The sequence below is a fragment of the Pelodiscus sinensis genome, chromosome 13, assembly GCF_049634645.1.
Source record: "Pelodiscus sinensis isolate JC-2024 chromosome 13, ASM4963464v1, whole genome shotgun sequence".
NCBI classification, from domain to species: Eukaryota; Metazoa; Chordata; order Testudines; family Trionychidae; genus Pelodiscus; species Pelodiscus sinensis.
In genome coordinates, this window is record NC_134723.1 from 7,078,553 (window position 1) to 7,099,183 (window position 20,631).

Below are 20,631 nucleotides of genomic sequence, written 5' to 3' on the forward strand. Positions count from 1 at the left end.
ACCCTTTCTATAGCTCCAATGACGAGGACCCGATTGATTTCTTGTTTTAGAAGGGTTTTGTGAGAGTGGTCCCTGAAAAGGGACGGGGTAGGGGAAAGGGTAGGGGGGATAGAAATAAAAGGGATGGTATAGCCCACTCGAATTATCTCTAGGACCCAGGGGTCCGATGTTATGGATTCCCACTGTGGAAGGAAGGCGCGCAAACAGTGGTTGAATAGATGGCCATGTTGAGGTGGTGCTAGATCGAGAGGAAGGTCTTGCAGGCCCTCGACCAAATGTTCAAATTTGCTGCTTAGATGGTTGGGTAGTCAGCAGGCGGGCTTGGTTGGGTCGCCTTCTGGGACCTCGCTGTCTTGGTCTGGTGTCTTAATAAGGCCTCTGTGGTAGATTGTATTGTCCATACCGGTATCAATTATATGAATTATATGGGGTATATCGCCTGCATTTATAGGGTGGCGTGCACATACCTAACGTGCGAAATGTGGACTTAGAATTTTTGCTGTTGTGGAGCATTTCGTCCGTAGTCGCTGCAAATAGCTTTTGTTTGTCAAATGGCAAGTCTTCCACTTTGGGCTGGAGTTCGTGGGGAACTCCAGATGACTGGAGCCAAGAAGCTCTACGCATCATCACCACTGTAGCTGTAACTCGGGCTGCAGTGTCAGCTACATCCATTGCCGTTTTGGAGAGCGGTGCGGGCGATTATATGGCCCTCATGAACTATTGATTTTAAAATGGGTCTTTTGGAGTCGGGGAGGTGTGCCATTAGTTCTCCCAGTTTTGAGTAGTTGTCAAAGTCGTGATTTGCTAAGAGAGCACAGTAATTTGATATTCCGAGTTGTAGAGTGGAAGAGGAGTATACTTTCTTGCCAAAGAAGTCCAACTTTTTGTGGTCCTTGTCTGCATTGCCCGTCCTATATTGTGGAAGCTTCGCTCGTCGTTGTGCTGAGTTAGGTTGTGGGTGAGTGAAGAGAAAGTCGTCGTCTTTTGAGGGGACCGAGTACTTTGTTAATTTTCCTGTTAGCTGGTTGGATGGATGCAGGCCTTTTCCACGGGTCCTCTGAGCTCTCCATGATTGCCTCATCTATGGGTAGGGCAATCTTGCCATGTAGTGTCGGGTGTAGGTTCTTTAGCAATTGGTATTGTTTCTTCTGCACTTCTTGCAGGGAGACATTCTGGCTTGTCGCTATTCTCGTGAATAGTTCTGGAACGGTTTTAGATCATCAATTGTTCCAGTGTCTGATGGTACTACGGCATCCTCTGTTTGCGCATCAAGGGCATCAGAGTGTGTTACGTTAACTGACTGAGTATCTGAGTCATTGTCTGAGATTCGTTCCACCTCGTCCTCTGAAAGACTTGCTGGAGGTAGGGGTTGTGGCCGAGGCAAGCTTCTCCGGGATGCGGTGGAGCGAGGTGGAGAGCGGTGTCCATATGGCTCCCAGTGTTCCCACAGTCCCCATACTGGCTTCACCCACCTCCACCTTATCCACCCAGTGGTGGATAAGGTGGAGGTGGGTGAAGCCAGTATGGGTGCCACGGGCTATGTTGTGGCGGAGCCCTATAATGGTGGGAGCGAGCCTTCCCAGGTGATGGGTGTCGCGAAGAATAGACCGTGCGGTGGTCATCATCAGGAAAAGGGGTGTCCTGAAGAGACAACGGTGATATCGACCTGGGAGGGGATTGCCTTGACCTCCCAGGAGAGTAAGAAGTAGAGGGCAGGCAGGGATATTGATGCCTGCTGTGTGAATCAGTCTCTTGCTGGGGCTGATCTCCAGAAGCCTCATTTGGCTGATTGTCTGGCTGTGGCAGGACCAGCGGAGCATCAGCTGATACCAGTGACTTTAGAGGCTGGCCATCCTTTTAGTGCGGTGCTGTGACTTTAATAGGCACCGCAGCTTTAAGCCGTGCTGCAGCTTTCGGCGCCGCAGAGGGTTGAAGCGGCGCCGGGGCTGGAAGCGGTGCCGCGCTTTCAAGTGGCACTGGAGTTTCAAACGGCACCGGCTTTTCATGCCGTGCCGGCTGTTTAGAGCGCTCCCGGTGCCGCTCAGCTGTTGCGTGCCCCGATGCCGGTGCGGAGTGCGAGGATCGCCCCGAAGCCTTAGTGGCAGGGGACTTCACAGCCTGGTGTGCCTCTCCTCTACGTTTGGGAGAGGAAGAGGCTGGAAGGGAGCGGGATAGAGAGGCTCTCGCTCTCTGGGTATTCTTGGAAGGCGGCGGAGGCTCTTGCCGCGGTGTAGATTGTTCCCCCGCAGGCTGCAGAGCTTTTTCAAATAAAATCATCCTGAGGCGGAGCTCACAGTCTTTTCTGGCTCTCATCATTAGGGAATTGCAGTGGGTACAGTTGTGGGGAGAGTGGGTCTCCCCCAAACACCGTATGCAGTCCAAATGACCATCTGAAGCCGGCATTGGGTCCCGGCATTGACCACACTTTTTAAAACCTGAGGAGCCGGACATGGCAGGCTCTCTCTTTCTTGAAATTATTATATTTAACTTCTATATTGTTATAGTAGTATATGTTTGTGTGGTTTTGCTTCTTTTTTTTTTTAAAACGTCTTTATGTGTCTCGTTTTGACAGGCGGAAGAACGCCAGCTCACCGGAGTCCCGGTCTGAGGTGAGTTCAAGCTGCTTGAGGGGGGATTTTAATTAAGTCTATTTTTACTATTTCTAGTTTTTTTTTTTAAGAGAACAAGGAGAGACTAACGTGGATAAAACAGGAGAAGGTAACTATGCCTAAATAACTAAGGGGAAAGTAGTCAGATAGTCTGACAGGGAGCTCCTGGCTGCTCCGTCCACTGACGAGGGCGGTTAAAGAGGAACTGAAAGGGAGGGGGTTGAGCCGCGCTCCTCAGGAGGCGGGAAGGGCTCGAGACGCCTCGTGGGCATGCGTGGCTCAACAGGGGAAACTGCTATACAAAGCTCCGATCTGCGGCTCAGGGCAACCCTTCACCTACAGTGGAGCACCCACGAGGACACTACTCGAAGAAGAACAAGTAGTTAATAGAGTGGCCCAAGCCCTGATACAGAGCAGGGTAACAAACAGTCAATACATTTAGGGGTCTAGACCGTGGTTCAGGGTGAGGACAGCAAACACAGGTAACAGTTCAAAGCGGGGCCGACAACAATTGGGTCTCCTTATCCTGGCAGAGATCCAGCAAGTGCAGGCAGTTGGCCTGGAGTAGCGGGGGGGGGGGGGGGGGGGGGGGGGGGAGAATGCCATCCAGGGGTTGGGTAGCAGGGGGGATGCAGGCCCACCCACTCCACTGCATCCTACCACAGGGCCCCAACAGCCTGCTGCTGGGTCAGTGGAGATCTGCACTACAACATGCTGACACCAGCTCTGGATCTGCCAGACTACTGTCAGCTATCCCTGAGCTACTTCCATTCTCCCCCCTCTGCGCATACCTGAGTCTCCAGCAGGTCCTCTGGGCTGGGGGGGTTGAATCATCTAGCAAAGTTGGTAGTTCCTCCCAATCAAAGTCTGTCTGGGGTCTCTTTGTCCAGGCCAGTCCTCAGCTTCTCACAAGTCCTCTGCAGCCTCCCAGCTTGGGAAAACAGGGCAGGCATCTGGGGCATGACCGAGCTCCAGGGCTGGCCTCATATCAGTAGCCACGATTCCTGGCTTCTAGTCGGGTGACTGATTGGGGCCAGGTTCTGTGCAAAAAGACTCACAGAGGGACACTTCCCCTTCCTGGAAGCCACTCTGCCTCATTACATTGCCTTTTTTCAGTTGCTCTGTAACACCTAGCAACCAATTATGCTCTACCAAGAACATTGTCTTTGTTAATAAAAATCACCTTTTTAAAACTATGAACTGATTTCCGTGTCCTAAAAGGCAGGAAATTCTGTGTGCACATTCCTAAAACTGAAAGGTCAGCTATAAAGAAATTACCTTGGTTCTCCCCTCCACCCTTGCCCCTCAGTTCTGTCCTGAGAGAGGGTTAAAGAGTTTGGTGTTCCCCAAATGAAGAAATTCTCAAGTGTACCTTCATGGGTTTTCAAAGGGGTTTATTTGCATTTGGGTAGTGGCAACATACCATCCAAGGCAGAGGTGGGCAATAATTTTTAAGGGGGGAGAGAAAAGTGGGGGTGGGAGACACTAAGATTTGGAAAGTAATCAAGGGTTGCATTTTTCCGTGGAGGAGGTGCAGGGTGTGGAACAGAGATTAGTGGCAAAAGGAAGCTCAAGTAGAGGACGTGGGTGCAGGAAAGGGTGTGGGTTCTGAGAGATAATTTGGTTGAAGGAGGGAATTGTGATCTGGGACAGGGAATTGGGGTGCAGTGAGCAGGAGGAGGTATGGGTACAGGAGAGGACTCTGGCCTGGGCGAGGTATATAGGAGGGGGGGTTCAGGGTCTGGAAGGGAGTTGGGTGCCAGAGGAAGGCACTGGCCAGGAGATGCTTACCTAAGCAACCCCTGACCAGCAAAACACTCAGGCAGGCTTCCCTACCTGCCAGAAGCTGCCTGAATGGTACATTGCACTGCACTGGCCCTACTCCCAGCAAAATCTCTCAGCCAGCTTCCAGCCAAAAGGAGCTGAGAGATTTTGCTAGGGACAGGGCAGCCTCCCCATCTCTTTCCCCTCTCCCTCCCCTGCCCCACAGCAGAAGAACCATGGGGGAGCAGCCAGTCACTTTGAGCAGTGCTACTCCATGTTACAGTGGCAGGTAGGCCAAATTAAAAGGCTTGGCGGGCCACAGTTTGTATGCTGCCCACCCCCACTCTAGAGCAACTCAACAGTTTTTGTTTCTTTCAAGGCAAATATTCTTCCCATGATAACTGCAAAATCATTTAAGCTGAAATTAACAAATCTATTCAACCTGAGGAAGACCTGTGAAAATGCACTCCATTGAATTTAAGAAAATTATAAAGCAACTGAAAACAGGGTATTATGGGAAGTGCTATGTAAACTTACGTGATTGCTACCAGTTCACACCATAACTAAATACATTAACCAGGAGAAAAAGGCAGCAGTATCAACCTACAAGCTCCCTCATTTTAACACACAGCTTAGTTCTTTACATATTTTAACTAAGACTGAAAGCCAGATATTTTCCTTCTGAACTCATGGACTCATTTGCAAGAGCCAAGATTTTAAACATGAATTAAAGAAATGAATGATATCCACAATGTGCCCATACGTTTTCATACATCAGCTGTTACACCATAAATGAAGTAGCACTAGGGAACCCAAATCTGTGAAGAGCTTGTAGACTGGTGTATACTACAGATTAAAGGAAAAAAACACTAATACCCATGAACTCACTGCAGACTACTTTATTGTTTCCTGTTTAAAATACATCCCCTTTGAATAATTGTTTTAGTAACATTCAGGGTTTGTAACCAGCCTAGATTTAACATGTTAAAGTATTCCCTACTCCCAACTGTGCATGCTAGAGTTCTCAATAATTCATACTTTTGGATATTGCTCTCATATTCGGATACAGTAAGAAATAATATAACAGAAAATACATTTATTATTTTCAATGTGTAAAAATGGTTCTCAAATATATTAGTCATCAGTTATAGTCAGCACTAGGACCCTATTTACTAGTGCTAGTGGTGGGTAGAGGTGATCACTGGCCGCATTTTTTCTAACTTCATGGCTTGCTGAAGTAAAAAACTAACAAGTAAAGCAGCAATTTTAGTCATATCCTACCAGCATTTTATTTTAGAAATAATCATTTCCAACATTAACAATTTACAGGCTCTGGAGTTTAATGCTGCATATGAACCACTGACACTAGATGGCCCTGCAGAGCTACCTAGGTTCAAAAAGTCGATAGAGGACTGATACTGCAGAATACACATCCTAGAGATATACCGAACATGGTAAATTTCAAAGGCTCTTTAAGACTAGGCAGAGGGCAGTAGTTGATGCAGTAAGTGACAGGAAGCTAATGAAAAGACTTATTTCTATAAAGCTTAATTCAATATTACAAGAAAGGCAGAAATGGTTTATGACTTGATCAATTATGTTTTCTATAGATTGGAGGGTGAAAAAGGAGAGCTGATTAGATTTCAGAAATAAAGATTTCAGCAACAAAGGCAGTAGATAACTGAGAGGAAGCAAAAATGCTTAGAAGTGAAGATAGTAAGAAAAGATACTATTTAAAAAGATCTTTAAAAGGAATAAGACACAGACTAGAGATGAGATATGCAAGGAAGACATGGGGACAGTTCTTTGAATTGGATAGGGAAAACGATACCTTAGAGGATTTGGGGAATGGATATGGCAAGAAACTACTTAAATATTTAAAAACCATCAAAGAGGAAAACTGGGCTCCAAAGACCAGAGAAAGCAAAAAAAATGACTTAAGGAATAATTGGACAGGCTGGTACGATCACAAACCTTTTCTTCCCCTTAGAGAGGCAACAATGCTATCTGTAGAAGGCTGCAACAGTCAGAGAAGGGGTGAGATTAAATAGAAGCTGAAAGAAGAAGGAATGAGGATAACAGGCTGATAAATTAGAAGCACACAGATGAAAAATCAGTAGGGTGAAACACTAGTTCTTGCTAATTAATGCATGTTCATCTTGTTTAGGAGATGAGGGAACAAAATGTACTGGAAGAAGCAAACGCAGAAAGACACTGTAAGAAGGACTGAAGACAGTATTCCAAAATCTTGACCACAGTGGATTTGGACTGGCCTCTCCAATGCCATACATAGCATCTAAACTGCCATTGCCAACCATAACTTCTTCCAACTGGCATTATGCAGAATTTCCCCCTCATACTCCTGCAGCACTACTGAGAAGTCTGTGGCTTGTAACAAAAATAAAGAGTGTCAGGGTTGTGTAATCTATGTGGTAATTCTATTTTCCCAATGCTGTTTCACAATTTTATTTTCTTCCCTCATAATCCAGTCAGTCTCAGCAGCTAGGATAGCTGCGCTATTATATCCTTGGGAGTGATTGTTTTAGGACAAGCAGCTAGGCTCTCTCAATGCACCTTTGTCGTTTGCTTCCCTTGGATTACTGGAATTTTTCACAGCATAATGCTAATTTGTTCTCATTCTGAGTGGATTATTTTCCATATATTTCTACATATTTTTTCTTTAAGTGTTTTCTGCTACCTTTGAATGCTGCACCACTTTAGTAATCTTATGTAACTTGGGTTTCACTTTTGTACTTGAACTTCTTGAGGTAGAAAAATATGGCATATTTGACAACTGACATTTTTTCCATCAAAAAGTTCAAGCACATAAATTAAACAAATTAGTCAAAGTATCTTAGAACATTTAATAACCATCACATTTCTTTTTCCATATGAACAGATAAGTATTCGGTACAATGCATGAAATTGTTGAGCTGAAAATCTACATTTAAAATAAAGCACAGACCAAATTTGAGACTACATCGCTAAGTAAACAAATTAAGAGATCGGCATGAATGCAAAAAATATCAAGTAACAGAGTACAAAACCCCTGAATATTTTTTTAACCTATAAAACGTATCAACTCACATTCTAAATAAATAAAATTTAAGGAGTAAATATTGCTCTCCTTACTCAAACCAACTTCCCTTTAAATCAGTGGGAACAGTAACTGAATGACACAAACAGAAGAAGACCATAAAAACATTTGATAGTTTCACACAGCAACATAATTATTTAAGTTATTTAAAGTAGGAAAGGCCGAGCAATAGGTTGGCAGTACAAGGGAATGACTACTAACTTGGCACATCCCTCTCCCCGCCGCCTTTCTAGAACTAGAAATGATCAATTGGATACATATTTAAAAACTACATACTTCAATGTATACGCATTTATTGAGGATTTACAATCATTGTCTACTATTTACTACGATAGTATAAAAGTTTTCAACAGGCTGGCCTACAGAACAGAATTGTGTCAACATATGACAACTTGGACAGTGTAATATAGCCATTCCAGCAGCCTCCTGTGCCACAGGTAAGTTGGGATGCAGGATGGGGGAATTCATTTCCTTTCACAAACCATCTCTCAACTCTAGACACACGGTACACTTGAATGTGTTCAGTTCTGGGCACCGCATTTCAAGAAAGATGTGGAAAAATTGGAGAGGGTCCAGAGAAGAGCAACAAGAATGATTAAAGGTCTAGAGAACATGACCTATGAGGGAAGGCTGAAGGAATTAGGTTTGTTTAGTTTAGAAAAGAGAAGATGGGGAAGGAGGGGACATGATAGCAGTTTTCAGATATCTAAAAGGGTGTCATAAGGAGGAGGGAGAAAACTTGTTCATCTTGGCCTCTGGGGATAGAACAAGAAGCAATGAGCTTAAACTGCAGCAAGGAAGGTTTAGGTTGGACATTAGGAAAAAGTTCCTAACTGTTAGGGTAGTCAAATACTGGAATAAATTGTCAAGGGAGGTTGTGGAATCCCCATCTCTGGAGATATTTAAGAGTAGGTTAGATAAATCAGGGATGGTCTAGACAGTATTTGGTCCTGCCATGAGGGCAGGGGACTTGACTCGATGACCTCTCAAGGTCCCTTCCAGTCCTAGTATTCTATCATACTGCTCTCGTGATCTCTGCTACAGCCTCATTGATGAGTAGGATCACATTACTCGTCCTTGAGGCTGTAGTATGTCCAGCAGAAGTAGTGTGTGTCCTGGACCTACTCAAGTGGGATCTGCAGGTCACTGGACATTCATTACAATAGCTCCTGGTATGGGCAATGGACATCCAAAAAAAAGTGAAGGACTGATCGCTTTGTTCATACACAATATAAAGACACCCGTCAGAACCAATAAATCCAGTCTCATATCTTTCGCTTCAAACACTAATGGGTAACAGCAGGCCCAGATACATTCCCCATGGACCTCAATAAGGTCAGAAATGATAGGTCTGTTGTGTGGATCCCACTGAAATTTGTAGTAGCAGTGTGGAAAGGATGTAACCAACAGAACGGTTAGTGTAATTCTTCCACTGCCTATCTGGATTCACTGCATCTGCAAGGGTACCGGTGCAACTGTTTTCAACTGATACTAATGGTGCTGTGGGTACCGGCACTCTGGCTGGGTAGCTGGAGATGAGCTGGCTCCTGGAACTATCATGTAAGCACCTTCTCTGGAGTAAGCTCATCCTTTGCAGATGATACCAAACTGGGTGGGTTTGCGACTTCTTTGGAGGATAGGGACATAATTCAAAATGACCTTAGCAAGTTAGAGAAATGGTCAGAGGTAAACAGGATGAGGTTTAATAAAGAGAAATGCAAAGTGCTCCACTTAGGAAGGAACAATCAGTTCCATACATACAAGATGGGAAGTGACTGTCTAGGAAGGAGAATGGCGGAAAGGGATCTAGGGGTCATAGTGGACCACAAGTTGAATATGAGTCAACAGTGTGATGCTGTTGCAAAAAAAGCAAATATGATTCTAGGTTGTATCAACAGGTGTGTTGTAAGCAAAACTCGTGAAGTCATTCTGCCGCTCTACTCTGCACTAGTTAGGCCTCAGCTGGAGTACTGTGTCCAGTTCTGGGCGCCACATTTCAAGAAAGATGTGGAGAAATTGGAAAGGGTGCAGAGAAGAGCGACAAGAATGATTAAAGGTTTAGAGAACATGACCTATGAAGCCAAGCTTCATGAACTGGGCTTGTTTAGTTTGGAAAAAAGAAGATTAAGGGGGGACATGATAGCGGTTTTCAAATATCTAAAAGGGTGTCACAAGTAGGAAGGAGAAAATTTGTTCCTCTTGGTTTCTGAGGACAGGACAAGGAGTAATGGGCTTAAAGTGCAACAGGGGAGGTTTAGATTGGACATTAGGAAAAAATTCCTAACTGTCAGGGTGGTCAAATATTGGAATAAATTGCCAAGGGAGGTGGTGGAATCTCCCTCTCTGGAGATATTTAAGAACAGGTTGGATAGACATCTGTCAGGGATGGTGTAGATGGAGCTTGGTCCTGCCTTGAGGGCGGGGGGCTGAACTCGACCTCTTGAGGTCCCTTCCAGTCCCATTATTCTATGATTCTATGATTCAGGAGGGGCAGGCTAGAATGAAATGGAGACTACAACTATGGGAGAAAAATATCCTCAGGTGCTAAGTCTTGATAGACCTGGTATCTAACAGGTTCTCACAGTTAAATCTGACAAATCTGGAGCACCTGAAGTGATCCAAATGGTCTTTTGAGAAAAGATGGGAACGAAGTATCTAGTCTTACATTTAATCAAAGTGACCAACAGAACTCACATCTCTCTCATTTTACCTATCTTCTCCTTGGATTTGGGGTCTTCACAAGAAACAGTTCCTCAGTTTCTGCCCATGATATCTTATCCAACCTGAAGTGGTTCGTGAAGTGCCCTGCCCTCTACTCTCATGGGGAGCCCTGGAATAAAAGGCTTTGCCTTAGATGTTGACAGCTCCACTCTAAACACACGAGGAGTATTTCCACATGGCTGAGATCAACATGTGGAGAACAGTATCTCTAGCAAAGATCAAAAAGAGGCTTTATAGCTTCCTCCATCACATGTTTCCATAGGTGAAGCTCCTGTCCCTCAACTTCTGAGTGGCAAGAAGTGACACATACCACACAGATGTGCTTTTCACAGAAAGGTTGGTATTTCTTACAGATGAAGAAGGGTCAAAGGAAGGAGACATGGTTCTTCAATTCCAGGACTGAGCACTTTGGAAACAGTTATAATCTTAGATTAGCAGTTAAAGTTTTCTAAGTAGGTTATGCAACAAAGTGAAGGAGGACAATTCCAAGAGGACATGAGGCTGTAAAAAAGAACCGAAGAGGCATTCATGTGCATTGCCTTCTATACCTTTGGTTGAAAGTACAAAGAGTTATTGTGCATGTGTGGACCAATCAAGAATTATTAGACTCAAGAGCATAGAATACAGGTGTAGTATACAGATAGATAATCATAAAGAAGTAGTATTATCTGAATCAGCGAACTTGGGCTATGTCCTCAGTTATACCAGTGGCTGTGAGATACCTTTAAATGACACCATACATGTTCAAATTCATGAATTTAGCCAAAGTACCCCCAACTGATCTCAAATGCAGTAGGAGAACACTGGGAGAGAGACCGCTTTTATTTGTAAAGTGCATTAAATACATATACTTAATGACAAGCTTTCAAATTTCAAAACAATTATCAGAGTAGAACAGAACAAAAGGTATTACATGATGCCAATATTTTCGCAACCATAGAGTGCTAGGAAAAGATTAACAGCTGTGTCATCACACACTAGGGAAGCACACTTGTATTCTAGTGCAGAAACAGTATTTCAAACATTTCAGGTCAGCATCCGTCATCACTGTAAGCACATTCAAGAATACTATAAGACATTTAAAACCAGTTTGTCACCATGTTAATACACAATATTTGATTCCGAGTAGGTTCATAATATAGTCAAGATTATTGAAAATTTACAAGATTAAGTTTATCATTCCAGCTTGGGTATGGTGGAATGCCCTCCTGAAGATGTCCCTACTCCAAAGGAGGAGCCAGTTCCAGAAGCCATCTCCTCTCCAATTGCCCAACCAGGGTGCTGGTACTGACAGCACCACTGGTACTGATGGGTATGGTGCCACAGTTTGTGTGTCTATGTATAGAACAAATGTCATGATCGTTCAGATACTACACTGAGGTAATATGGTGAGTAACTTAACACACACACCACTAAACATTTTCCATCAATATGCTTAGTTTATGTATTTGCTCACAAAAACTCAGCATCTCAATTTGCACACTTGCCATAAGTCTCATTCAGCAAATAACTAAATAAACTTTTGAACTTCTCAGCTGAGGATCAGGGATGGGTACTTCAGCTGGAATATTCCAACTGTTATAGATAAAAAAGTACTTTAAACTCCAGTTCTGTCTCTATTTTTTCTACAATGTATCAGTAATAAGTAATTTGTTAGATCCAGTTGTTTCTGGAGAATGGATGTACACTTCTGTACAGGGAATTAATTCTAATGCAGTCTTTAATTTAATATTTGCCAATGTTAAAGAACAAACAGATGTCTGCCTATTCTAAATTGTGCTAGTGGTAAAGCACTTACAACACTGAAATCAGAAAATGCAAAAAGGTTGCTACTTAAAATATACACGAAGATGTTTGTTTTAAAGAGCAAACACATTTCTACATATTCATTTGAAAGATTAATTACAAAATTTACTGTATACTAGTCCTTCCTTGAAGTTGCATTTTTTTAAATTGTTCAGTACCTTTAAAATGCTTACTTTCTTCTAATGTTAATTTACTTTACTCGCAAACGTTAATTTTACTGATGTCTAAAGTGAACACTCCTGTTGCTTAACATAAATGGAAACCCAATACACTTACAAAATTAGAGACCTGAAACAGTCTTTTATATAAACATTATTTTCAATATATTAGCATTATTACAAAGATTTTCAGTCCATAATTTGTTATTTCTCCAACACAACCCCAGCGGTCTAAGATGCGATCAGAACTCACCACAAAAGCAAGACATCCTAGTTCCTAAAGATGTCATGTATCAATAATGATAAATACTAATACAGGAAAATAAAATGGGAGATTCTAAGTTTATAGAAGAGGTATTAAGTAATTGTTTTATAGATCATATAAAAGATGAAAATTCCATAATAATGCATTCAAAACTCATTAGCCACAAAATAACACACTCTTGCCTTTAATATCATGGAGTCAAGAGGAGAAGAATGCTCCTGTGGTGAGCAGATTACAAGCCGGCACAGCGCGGCCTACGCATGCGCAGCATGGTCTGCATATGCGCAGCTCACAGAACTGCACTGCTGGCGAGCCCTGACTATATGAATACAGAACAGTTCTGATAAGGCAAATTTAATACCATTATTTGTTTCATTAAAACAGAATAATTAATTAATTAAAAAAAACAAAGCACAGGACAAATGAAACTTCTGGGAACAAATGTGACTGCCAAATAGACACCGCACAACATTCAATTTAAAAGCAAAACCCAAGTGGGCTTGCAATGCCTTTTTTTATGCCTACATTATCTTATTTAATCTTATTCAAAGCTTAAACCAATATAGAAAATGTGTAACAGAGACATAAATAAAACAATTAAGCAAACTAGAAATTTAACTGAACTTTTATTTTTATTTTATTTTTAAATAGTTCATGGCACACTTTTTTTACTTGACCCCAAACCAACAAGTTCATTTTCAGAATTTTCATGAAAAGTTATTGGGAATAAATGTCAATCAGCAAATCTCAGGTAAATTTTGTTTCCTAATTTAACTTACTGTCATGTATGCTTAGCAGCTCTTTAAAATTAATTCTATAGCAAAAGCACAGACAGCTATGTTTAAGAGAAAACAGCCTGACCACCGACTACATTAATTGTCTTTTTGCTGTCAAGAAGGAGTGTAGTAGGAAATGTGTTAGGAAACATGATAATTTAGGATAAGCAGTAAAATTTGTAAGAGTAAAAACCCTCATCTGAGTCCATAGCTCTTCAACAGCACACCAAATTTGGTGTAAGTAGAAAAAATCACTTGCATCTAATTACAAGAGCTTCATCTCATTCGATAACTCTTGAGTAACAGCAAATTTGGTGTAAGTAAAAAAAATTCTTTGCATCTACTTACAAGATCCTTAGCTAATTCGTTAGCCCTTAAGAGAAATTTTTTTGCATCTCAAATTAACCACAGAACTGAATAGACAGTGAGAGATCAGGCCATAAATACCCTACAGTAATGACTGCGGGTACCTTATCATCTACAACTCATTCTGGAAACTGAACTCATGTGCTGCTCTCTGACTACAAGAGGCAAGAGGTCCATACCAAGGCAGACATCGTAACAGCTTTCGTCGTCCTCTACCTGCCAAGTTGAGAGATGCTGCTACACCTGATCGGGTGAGTTAAAAAACTTTAACTGTGTTATTCATTAAGTGGCAACATCAATAAAATTATGCTCATTAATTAAAACACAAATTGGTACTTGGTCTAAATTTATTGACGACTTCCCAGGCAAGCAAGGGGGCAGACCAGAGTTCTGCACAGTCCTAGTGAACCCAAGGGAAGGAGGCCGTTTGCTTAATCGCGACCACTCTCTGCACTTACGATTTAGTATTGTTGTCTTTATATTCTTTTTCAACTATCCATGACAGAAAAATTTGACACTTTTCCTGTATAAACATAGTTGAATACTACTACTTATCCTTTGTTTTAAACTAAAATTACTCTTAATTGTCATTACTTTCTCTTCCATTGTTTCACCGCTCCTAATAATTGCTAGAGCATATTATACATCTTGTAATTTTAAGGGGGCTTCCTAATCGGTGTCTGTCCTTATTTGCTGGATTGTGTCAAAGATGCCAAATGCAGTGTGGGTGTTTGCATGCCTTCACAATTACCTCCATATTGATGAATTGTGGTCAGTTAGATAATAGATGTAATGTGATTAGTAAGTGAACACATTTCCTTTATAGAGTGCCCTCTTTCCTTCCATTAGAAAAGATCTTGTTACAAATCCAGAAATCGATTTTTTGAAGTTTTCCAGAGACTGAACAGTGACTCAAGGATGATAATCACTTCAAAAAGACATTGATGCTTTTACTTTTTTGTAAGTTCAATATAATTCCTAATTTTGGAATCCACCTCTTAATTTTTACTTGAGAAGGCAGACACATCAGAATCCTCTTCATAGCATCTCAGTATAGCCCACAAATCATCTCAGTATGGCCCACTGTCCCATGTACTGGTCCCATGAGTTTCTTCTACAGTTTCAACTGAGAGCCAGCTGGTTTTTAACTAAAGCTGTAGCGGTTCATGCACTAAGATCAAGTGGTCTCAGGTCTGGTTCCTCCTGCTGTTGTTACTTCAGCACCTCCCAATATTTTATAACCTTTTGCTGAACCAACTTACAAATTATATAGGGTTTCACATCTTACCTCTGCTTCAGAACCATTGTCAAGTGCTCACAAAATTCTTATGTTTACAATCCCATCTTTCTGAGGAAAAAGCATGGAGGTTAAATGACTTGCTGAAAGTTTTCTTTTATGAGGTCTTGCCTGCACTAGAAATGTTAAATATCGATTAATTGAATAGTCAAGTAACCTCATAAATTCTTATCAGTTAGTCGACTATTCTATAATCCTTGGGGGTAGGGCTGGCAGCAGCACGGGGTGCCAGGCAGGAGCTAGTCTGCGAGGGCAAGGGCCAGTTTAGGGGGGGGGGGGCTAGCCGGGTAGCTGCCCGAGGCACCAACCTATGGAGGGCACTTGATGGCAGCTGTAAGGGGCGCCGCGTGCCCGGCCGTGCGGCACCCCTTAGAGCTGCCATCAGGCGCCGTGCGCCCGGAGGCCGCACAGCACCCCTTAGAGCTTCAATCAGGCGCTGCGCGCCCGATTGCAGCTGTAAGGTGAGCAGCGCGCCAGGAGGCAGAGACACACATGCAACATGCTCCCGGGAGTGGAGCTGCACATGCGTCGCACACCCGCTGCCCAGGGCGCAGGAATGGCTCAAGCCGGCCCTGCACGAGGGGAGTCAGTCTAAAAATCAGCTCCTCTTGCGGACTGGCTGCTTGTCACCCTGTATTGCTGCGCGATGGTGGCAGTCCCTATCTGAGGGAGGGCAGTCGGAGCAACCGGACCCAGCGCAAACTGGAACTAAGCCAGGCTGCCTGCCCACCTGGCTTCTAATACACTTTAAATACAGAGCCACAGCAGGAGTAGGTCCCAGATCCGGCATGTGTCAGAACTGAGCCGGGCTGCTGGCCAGCCTGCTAAAACATTTATTAGTTAGGAGGGAGGCTGGAGAAAGGAAATGCATGTAGTCTACAGCATTAGCCTATAGGCTTTTGCTTATCAGTTAATCGACTACACTATTACATGACTAGCATACACTACGGGCTGGAACAAAGGAGCAGCAATCGCTCCAGCAGAGGTCAGTCTATACAATTAGAAATGGCTTTACAAACTATTTGGTAACATTAGGTTTCTATTATGTAACATAGAAATTAAAATAGGCATAGTAAAGCAGAGAGGGCATATTAGGGTTTCATAGAGCACCTGCACCAGACCAAGTGGAGGCATCTCTGTGAGCAGCCAGACAGCCAACACCAGTTGCCCCCGGGATGGAGCTGGATCCCGCATTAGGAAAGCAGGATAAGGGACCCTTTGTCAAGCCTGGCCTTAAAAACCTGTAAGGATGGAGATTCCACCACCTCCCTAGAAAACCCATTCCAGTACTTTACCACCATCCTAGTGAAGTAGTTTTTTTTCTAACCTCCACCCTAGACCTTTCTCCCACTAGTACTTCAGACCATTTATTCCTGTTTCATCATCTAACACCACTGACAATAGCCTGGGTTTCATTCTCCCCCGGTCCCTTCAGGTTGTTCAAGGCTGCTATCAAATCCCCTCCCTCAGTCTTCTCTTCTGAAGACTAAACCAGCTCAGTTCTCTAACCCTAACCCTCTCCTCACACTTCATGTGGCCCAGTCCCCAAATTATTTTTTTTGTCCTCCACTGGACTCTCTATAAAATTTGTCCATATCCTTTCACTACTGGGGGTGAGAGGGAACTAGACACAGTATTCCAAATGTGGCCTCACCAGTGCTGAATAGAGGGGAACAATCACTTCCTGTGATAAGGTTTAATACTTTTTTTAATGCAGCCCAATATGCGCTAGCTTTCTTCTGCAAGTTATTAGTCCTTTGTTGGGATCAAGCAGATATTGATATGTATATGAACTTTGCAGAAGTTATGGATCTCTAAATCACAGTGACGGGAATGAGTATTGATATTATCAGTATGTAATCCCGCTGCTATCAACAACTAGTTAAGATTATAAAATACAAATAGTCAGAAATTTCTTCTGAACTTGCTGTGAATTACCAGCCAAGGCTAACTTTGATAGCTACTTTTACCTAAAGCAGCAAAAAAAAATGTTTTACTACATGTCCGGTAGTTATGTTTTAGGTCTATTCTTAATGTAATACTTTTTCCAAAGACACAAATCACAGAAATATTAACAACAAATAGCCAGAAGATATTCTAAATTAATATATTTCTTCATATTTTTGTTCCATTGTTAGGGTCTCAAATTATATCAAACGTGTAGCACGCATCAGCTTCATTATGATAGTCAGTTTATCACCAATGGGTTTCTTATTTTTGTCAATTTATTTTATTTATTATGAGATTATGCAAGGTGGTATGAAAGGGCCTTAAATATAAAATGAAACATGTTTATTTGAAAGTAATTTCCAACACTACTTCCATATTATTAGTATAAAATGAGTACAAGCAAGAGCAAATACCATACACACAACAAAATCACCACTTTTATATTTTAAGCTCTTATCTTATTAAATTGGGAAGGGGGGTTTTCATCGCAAGGATGCCATGTTTACAGAGATTATTTAGCATACAAGCGCTTTGATGTTAACCTGTTTTCTGAAGTGCTCATCAACTATTAGCTATGGACCTCGATAAAATTACTAATTATATCCTCAATGAAAAATTATAAATCAAACTCAGAACCAGCAGGAGGCTGATATGCAAGAGATATAAAAATATTGTTTACCAAGTTTGTGCATGACCTGTTTGGAAATGTTAAGCTACTATATATGCATGACATTCACAGATAGCTTAATAAAAGCTTAGATCATGAATAACTGACACTTCCATAAACAAAACATTGTGAATTAACTTAAGATAGAGTTCATCTTTTTGTGCACGTACTACAGTCAGTGAATTGTTAACTTGCCCATTAAAGCAGTCATCAACCTTAACTTGTTATAGAGATCATTGGAAATAATATTGCCTACTACCCAGAAGTTTGCCTTCAGCAGCTTTGAACGAAAGCCAATAGAAAAAAAAGAGGTCCCTGTCACAATGGTATTATTGCTTCCTTTATAAGCGTTCATAAGCAGATGGAAGGTAATTAACAATTTGATAACCAATTCTGCTAGCTATTTCCCACAAAGCCCATCAATTCTAATCTCTGCCAATAAGTGCTGAACATGAGTTAATGCCACCTACCCCCGTCACTGAACTAGTCTTTTTTTTTTAAATCACTACATTCACATAATTCTCTTCATCTCCCCAGTATGTTGAGTACACATGCAACTATGCAAAAGTGACATTTTCTATTTCTGACTGCATAAAGCATGGAGGGCTATGTCAGCAGCCAATTTTAAGGCCATATCTACACAAATAAGTTTACTGATTGAATTATATTGAGCATACTTAAAAGACAGCAAATCCCTCCTACAGATACAGTTATAGGCTCATCCTTGAGGCCAAGGCTGTCTACCACAAACAGGGGGCTGCTGGATCAGTGCAAGCAACTCTACATTTTAAATGTAAGTAAGAGCCTGACTATTTGTATAGTCGATACAAATTGTATACAATTAGCTTGGTAACCGCAATTTCACATCCTTAATATATACCCCACAGCCCCTTGCCACAGACCCTCCTCAAATCCCATCCCTGACTTCTGCACCAAAATTCCTTCACCTCCCAACATCTCATGAGATTTTTTTTCCAAGTATGTTAAGTGAAGATTTTTTTTGAGACATGATTATTTAAATCTGTATTATAAAAGAATCACTGTGGTTACTGAAGTGCAGGTGAGATGCAGGCAAAGGGCCATTTGCTTCTTCATTTCAGACATTTCACCATCAGCAAAGGAACTCCATTACTATATATCTTAGAAAGTGTTTGCTGGTCACAACCCCCTTTCCTTCAGGCTGCAGGGATGCTTAGTGACTATATAAAAAGATTATGAACAGCCAGGACAAATGTTACAACTTAAACAACTCAGCAGGTTATCAGCCTCATAAGGGGGTATAGAAAGCCAGCATAAAAATGGATACAAATTCAAAGTCAGCTCAGTTGTCAATTCACTGTGCACAGAGGAGTAGACGTATTGAAGCCACTGGGGCACCTCTATTAGCAAATATGCCATATGGTAATATACATAAAACCATTTATAGCTTGCCAGTCAGCAGGTTTCATTGCTCACCCCAGTGTCTCATTTTACACCAGAGGTAAGTAACTTGATTTATCATTCACCTCTGATGTCAAACTATTTCCCTTCCTTCAATTAAAACAATTTCAGCGATTTTAAAAGGCATTTTAAATAGTAGCAACAAATCTTGTTTCTAAAGTTTCCATGGAGAAACATGATTAAGTAGAGTCTTAAACTGCTTTGAGATGCTCCCCTCTTAACATGTAATTACCTGATTTTGTAACATGTTTCACACACATCCTACATATGGCAAAGTAATTTATTATACACAGTTAATATCATTACACATCAACACTTACTATAAATTACAACCTATCTCCTACCTGACAGGATTGCTGGTTAGAGACACTCTCAGAGACTCTAGACAGTTAAGAAGTTTTTCTTCTGTGATTCCAGATCGTAATTCATGGATATATTCTTGTGACGATAGCGTGCACTCGTGCTTGCTATTTTTCAATCCTCCCTGTAAAAAAAAAAAACGGGGGACAAAATCAAATCAGTATCATAGATGCCTGTAGACAAATGCAAGGAATATGGGAAATAAGCAGGAAGAACTTGAAACGTTAAGAAACGAACACAACTATGACACAGTTGGTATTACTGGGTAGGATAATATACATAGTTGGAATATTTGTATAGAAGGTAAAACAAAAGGGAAAAATAAGTAGCACTTTAAAGACTAACAAGATAGTTTAGTAGGTGATGAGATTTCATGGGCCAGACTCACTTCCAAGATCAGACTAACACAGCTACCCCTCTATTACTTGTATAGAAGGGTACAGCTTGCTTGGGAAGGATGGGCAGGAGGGAAAAGGAGGTAGTGTTGCCTTATATATTAAAAATGTACACACTTAGACTGAGGTGGAGATGGACATAGAAGACAGATTTGTTGAGAGTCTCTGGGTTAGCTTAAGAGAGATTAATAAAACCCAAGGGTGATGTTATGCTGGGATCTACTACAGACCATCTACCCAGGCAGAAGAGGTGGATGAGGCTTTAAAAAAAAAAAAAAAAAAAAAAAAAAAACTAACAAAATCATCCAAAGCACCAGGTTTGATGGTGAGGGGAGACTTCAACTATCCAGACTTTTGTTGGGAAACTAACACAGCAGGGCACAGATTATCCAGTAAGTTCTTAAACTTTACTGGAGATAATTTTTTTTTTCCAGAAGGTTAAGAAAGCTACTGGGGGGAAGCTGTTCTTGATTTGATTTTAAGAAATGGGAGGAACTGGTTGAAAATTTCAAAGTGGAAGGCAGCATGGGTGAAAGCAATCAGGAAATCAGAGAGTTCTCAATTCTAAGGAACGGTAGAAGGGAGAACAGCAAAACAGAGACAATGGAGCTGGTAGGGTAAGGTCCCATGAGAAGTAAGACTAAGAGGAAAAACAACGGAACACAGTTGATACACAGAAAAAACAACAAATGGTCTGGTAGTACTTTATACACTAACAAAACATATAGATGGTATCATGAGCTTTCATGGGCACAGCCCATTTCTTCAGATGACCAAAGTTTTGAGTTTATTTTGGGGCTGCACATCCTGAACTCAAAACTCCGGTCATCTGAAGAAGTGGGCTGTGCCCACAAAAGCTCATGATACCATCTATATGTTTTGTTAGTGTATAAAGTGCTACCAAACAATTTGTTGTTTTTTACATTTATCTTGTACAGACTAACTTGGCTACCCCCTGAA

At 41.7% G+C, this 20,631-nt stretch overlaps 1 protein-coding gene across 7 annotated transcripts in view; it reads right to left on the bottom strand.

Moving 5' to 3' along the window:
* DIAPH2 (diaphanous related formin 2) overlaps positions 1 to 20,631 on the bottom strand; it is an 801,414-nt gene that overhangs the window by 653,979 nt on the left and 126,804 nt on the right. For all 7 annotated transcript variants that reach the window (XM_075896759.1, XM_075896757.1, XM_075896756.1 and 4 more), the window contains one exon: positions 19,261 to 19,400. In XM_075896759.1, coding sequence (XP_075752874.1) covers positions 19,261 to 19,400 — 140 coding nt within the window. The remainder of the gene's footprint in view (positions 1 to 19,260; positions 19,401 to 20,631) is intronic.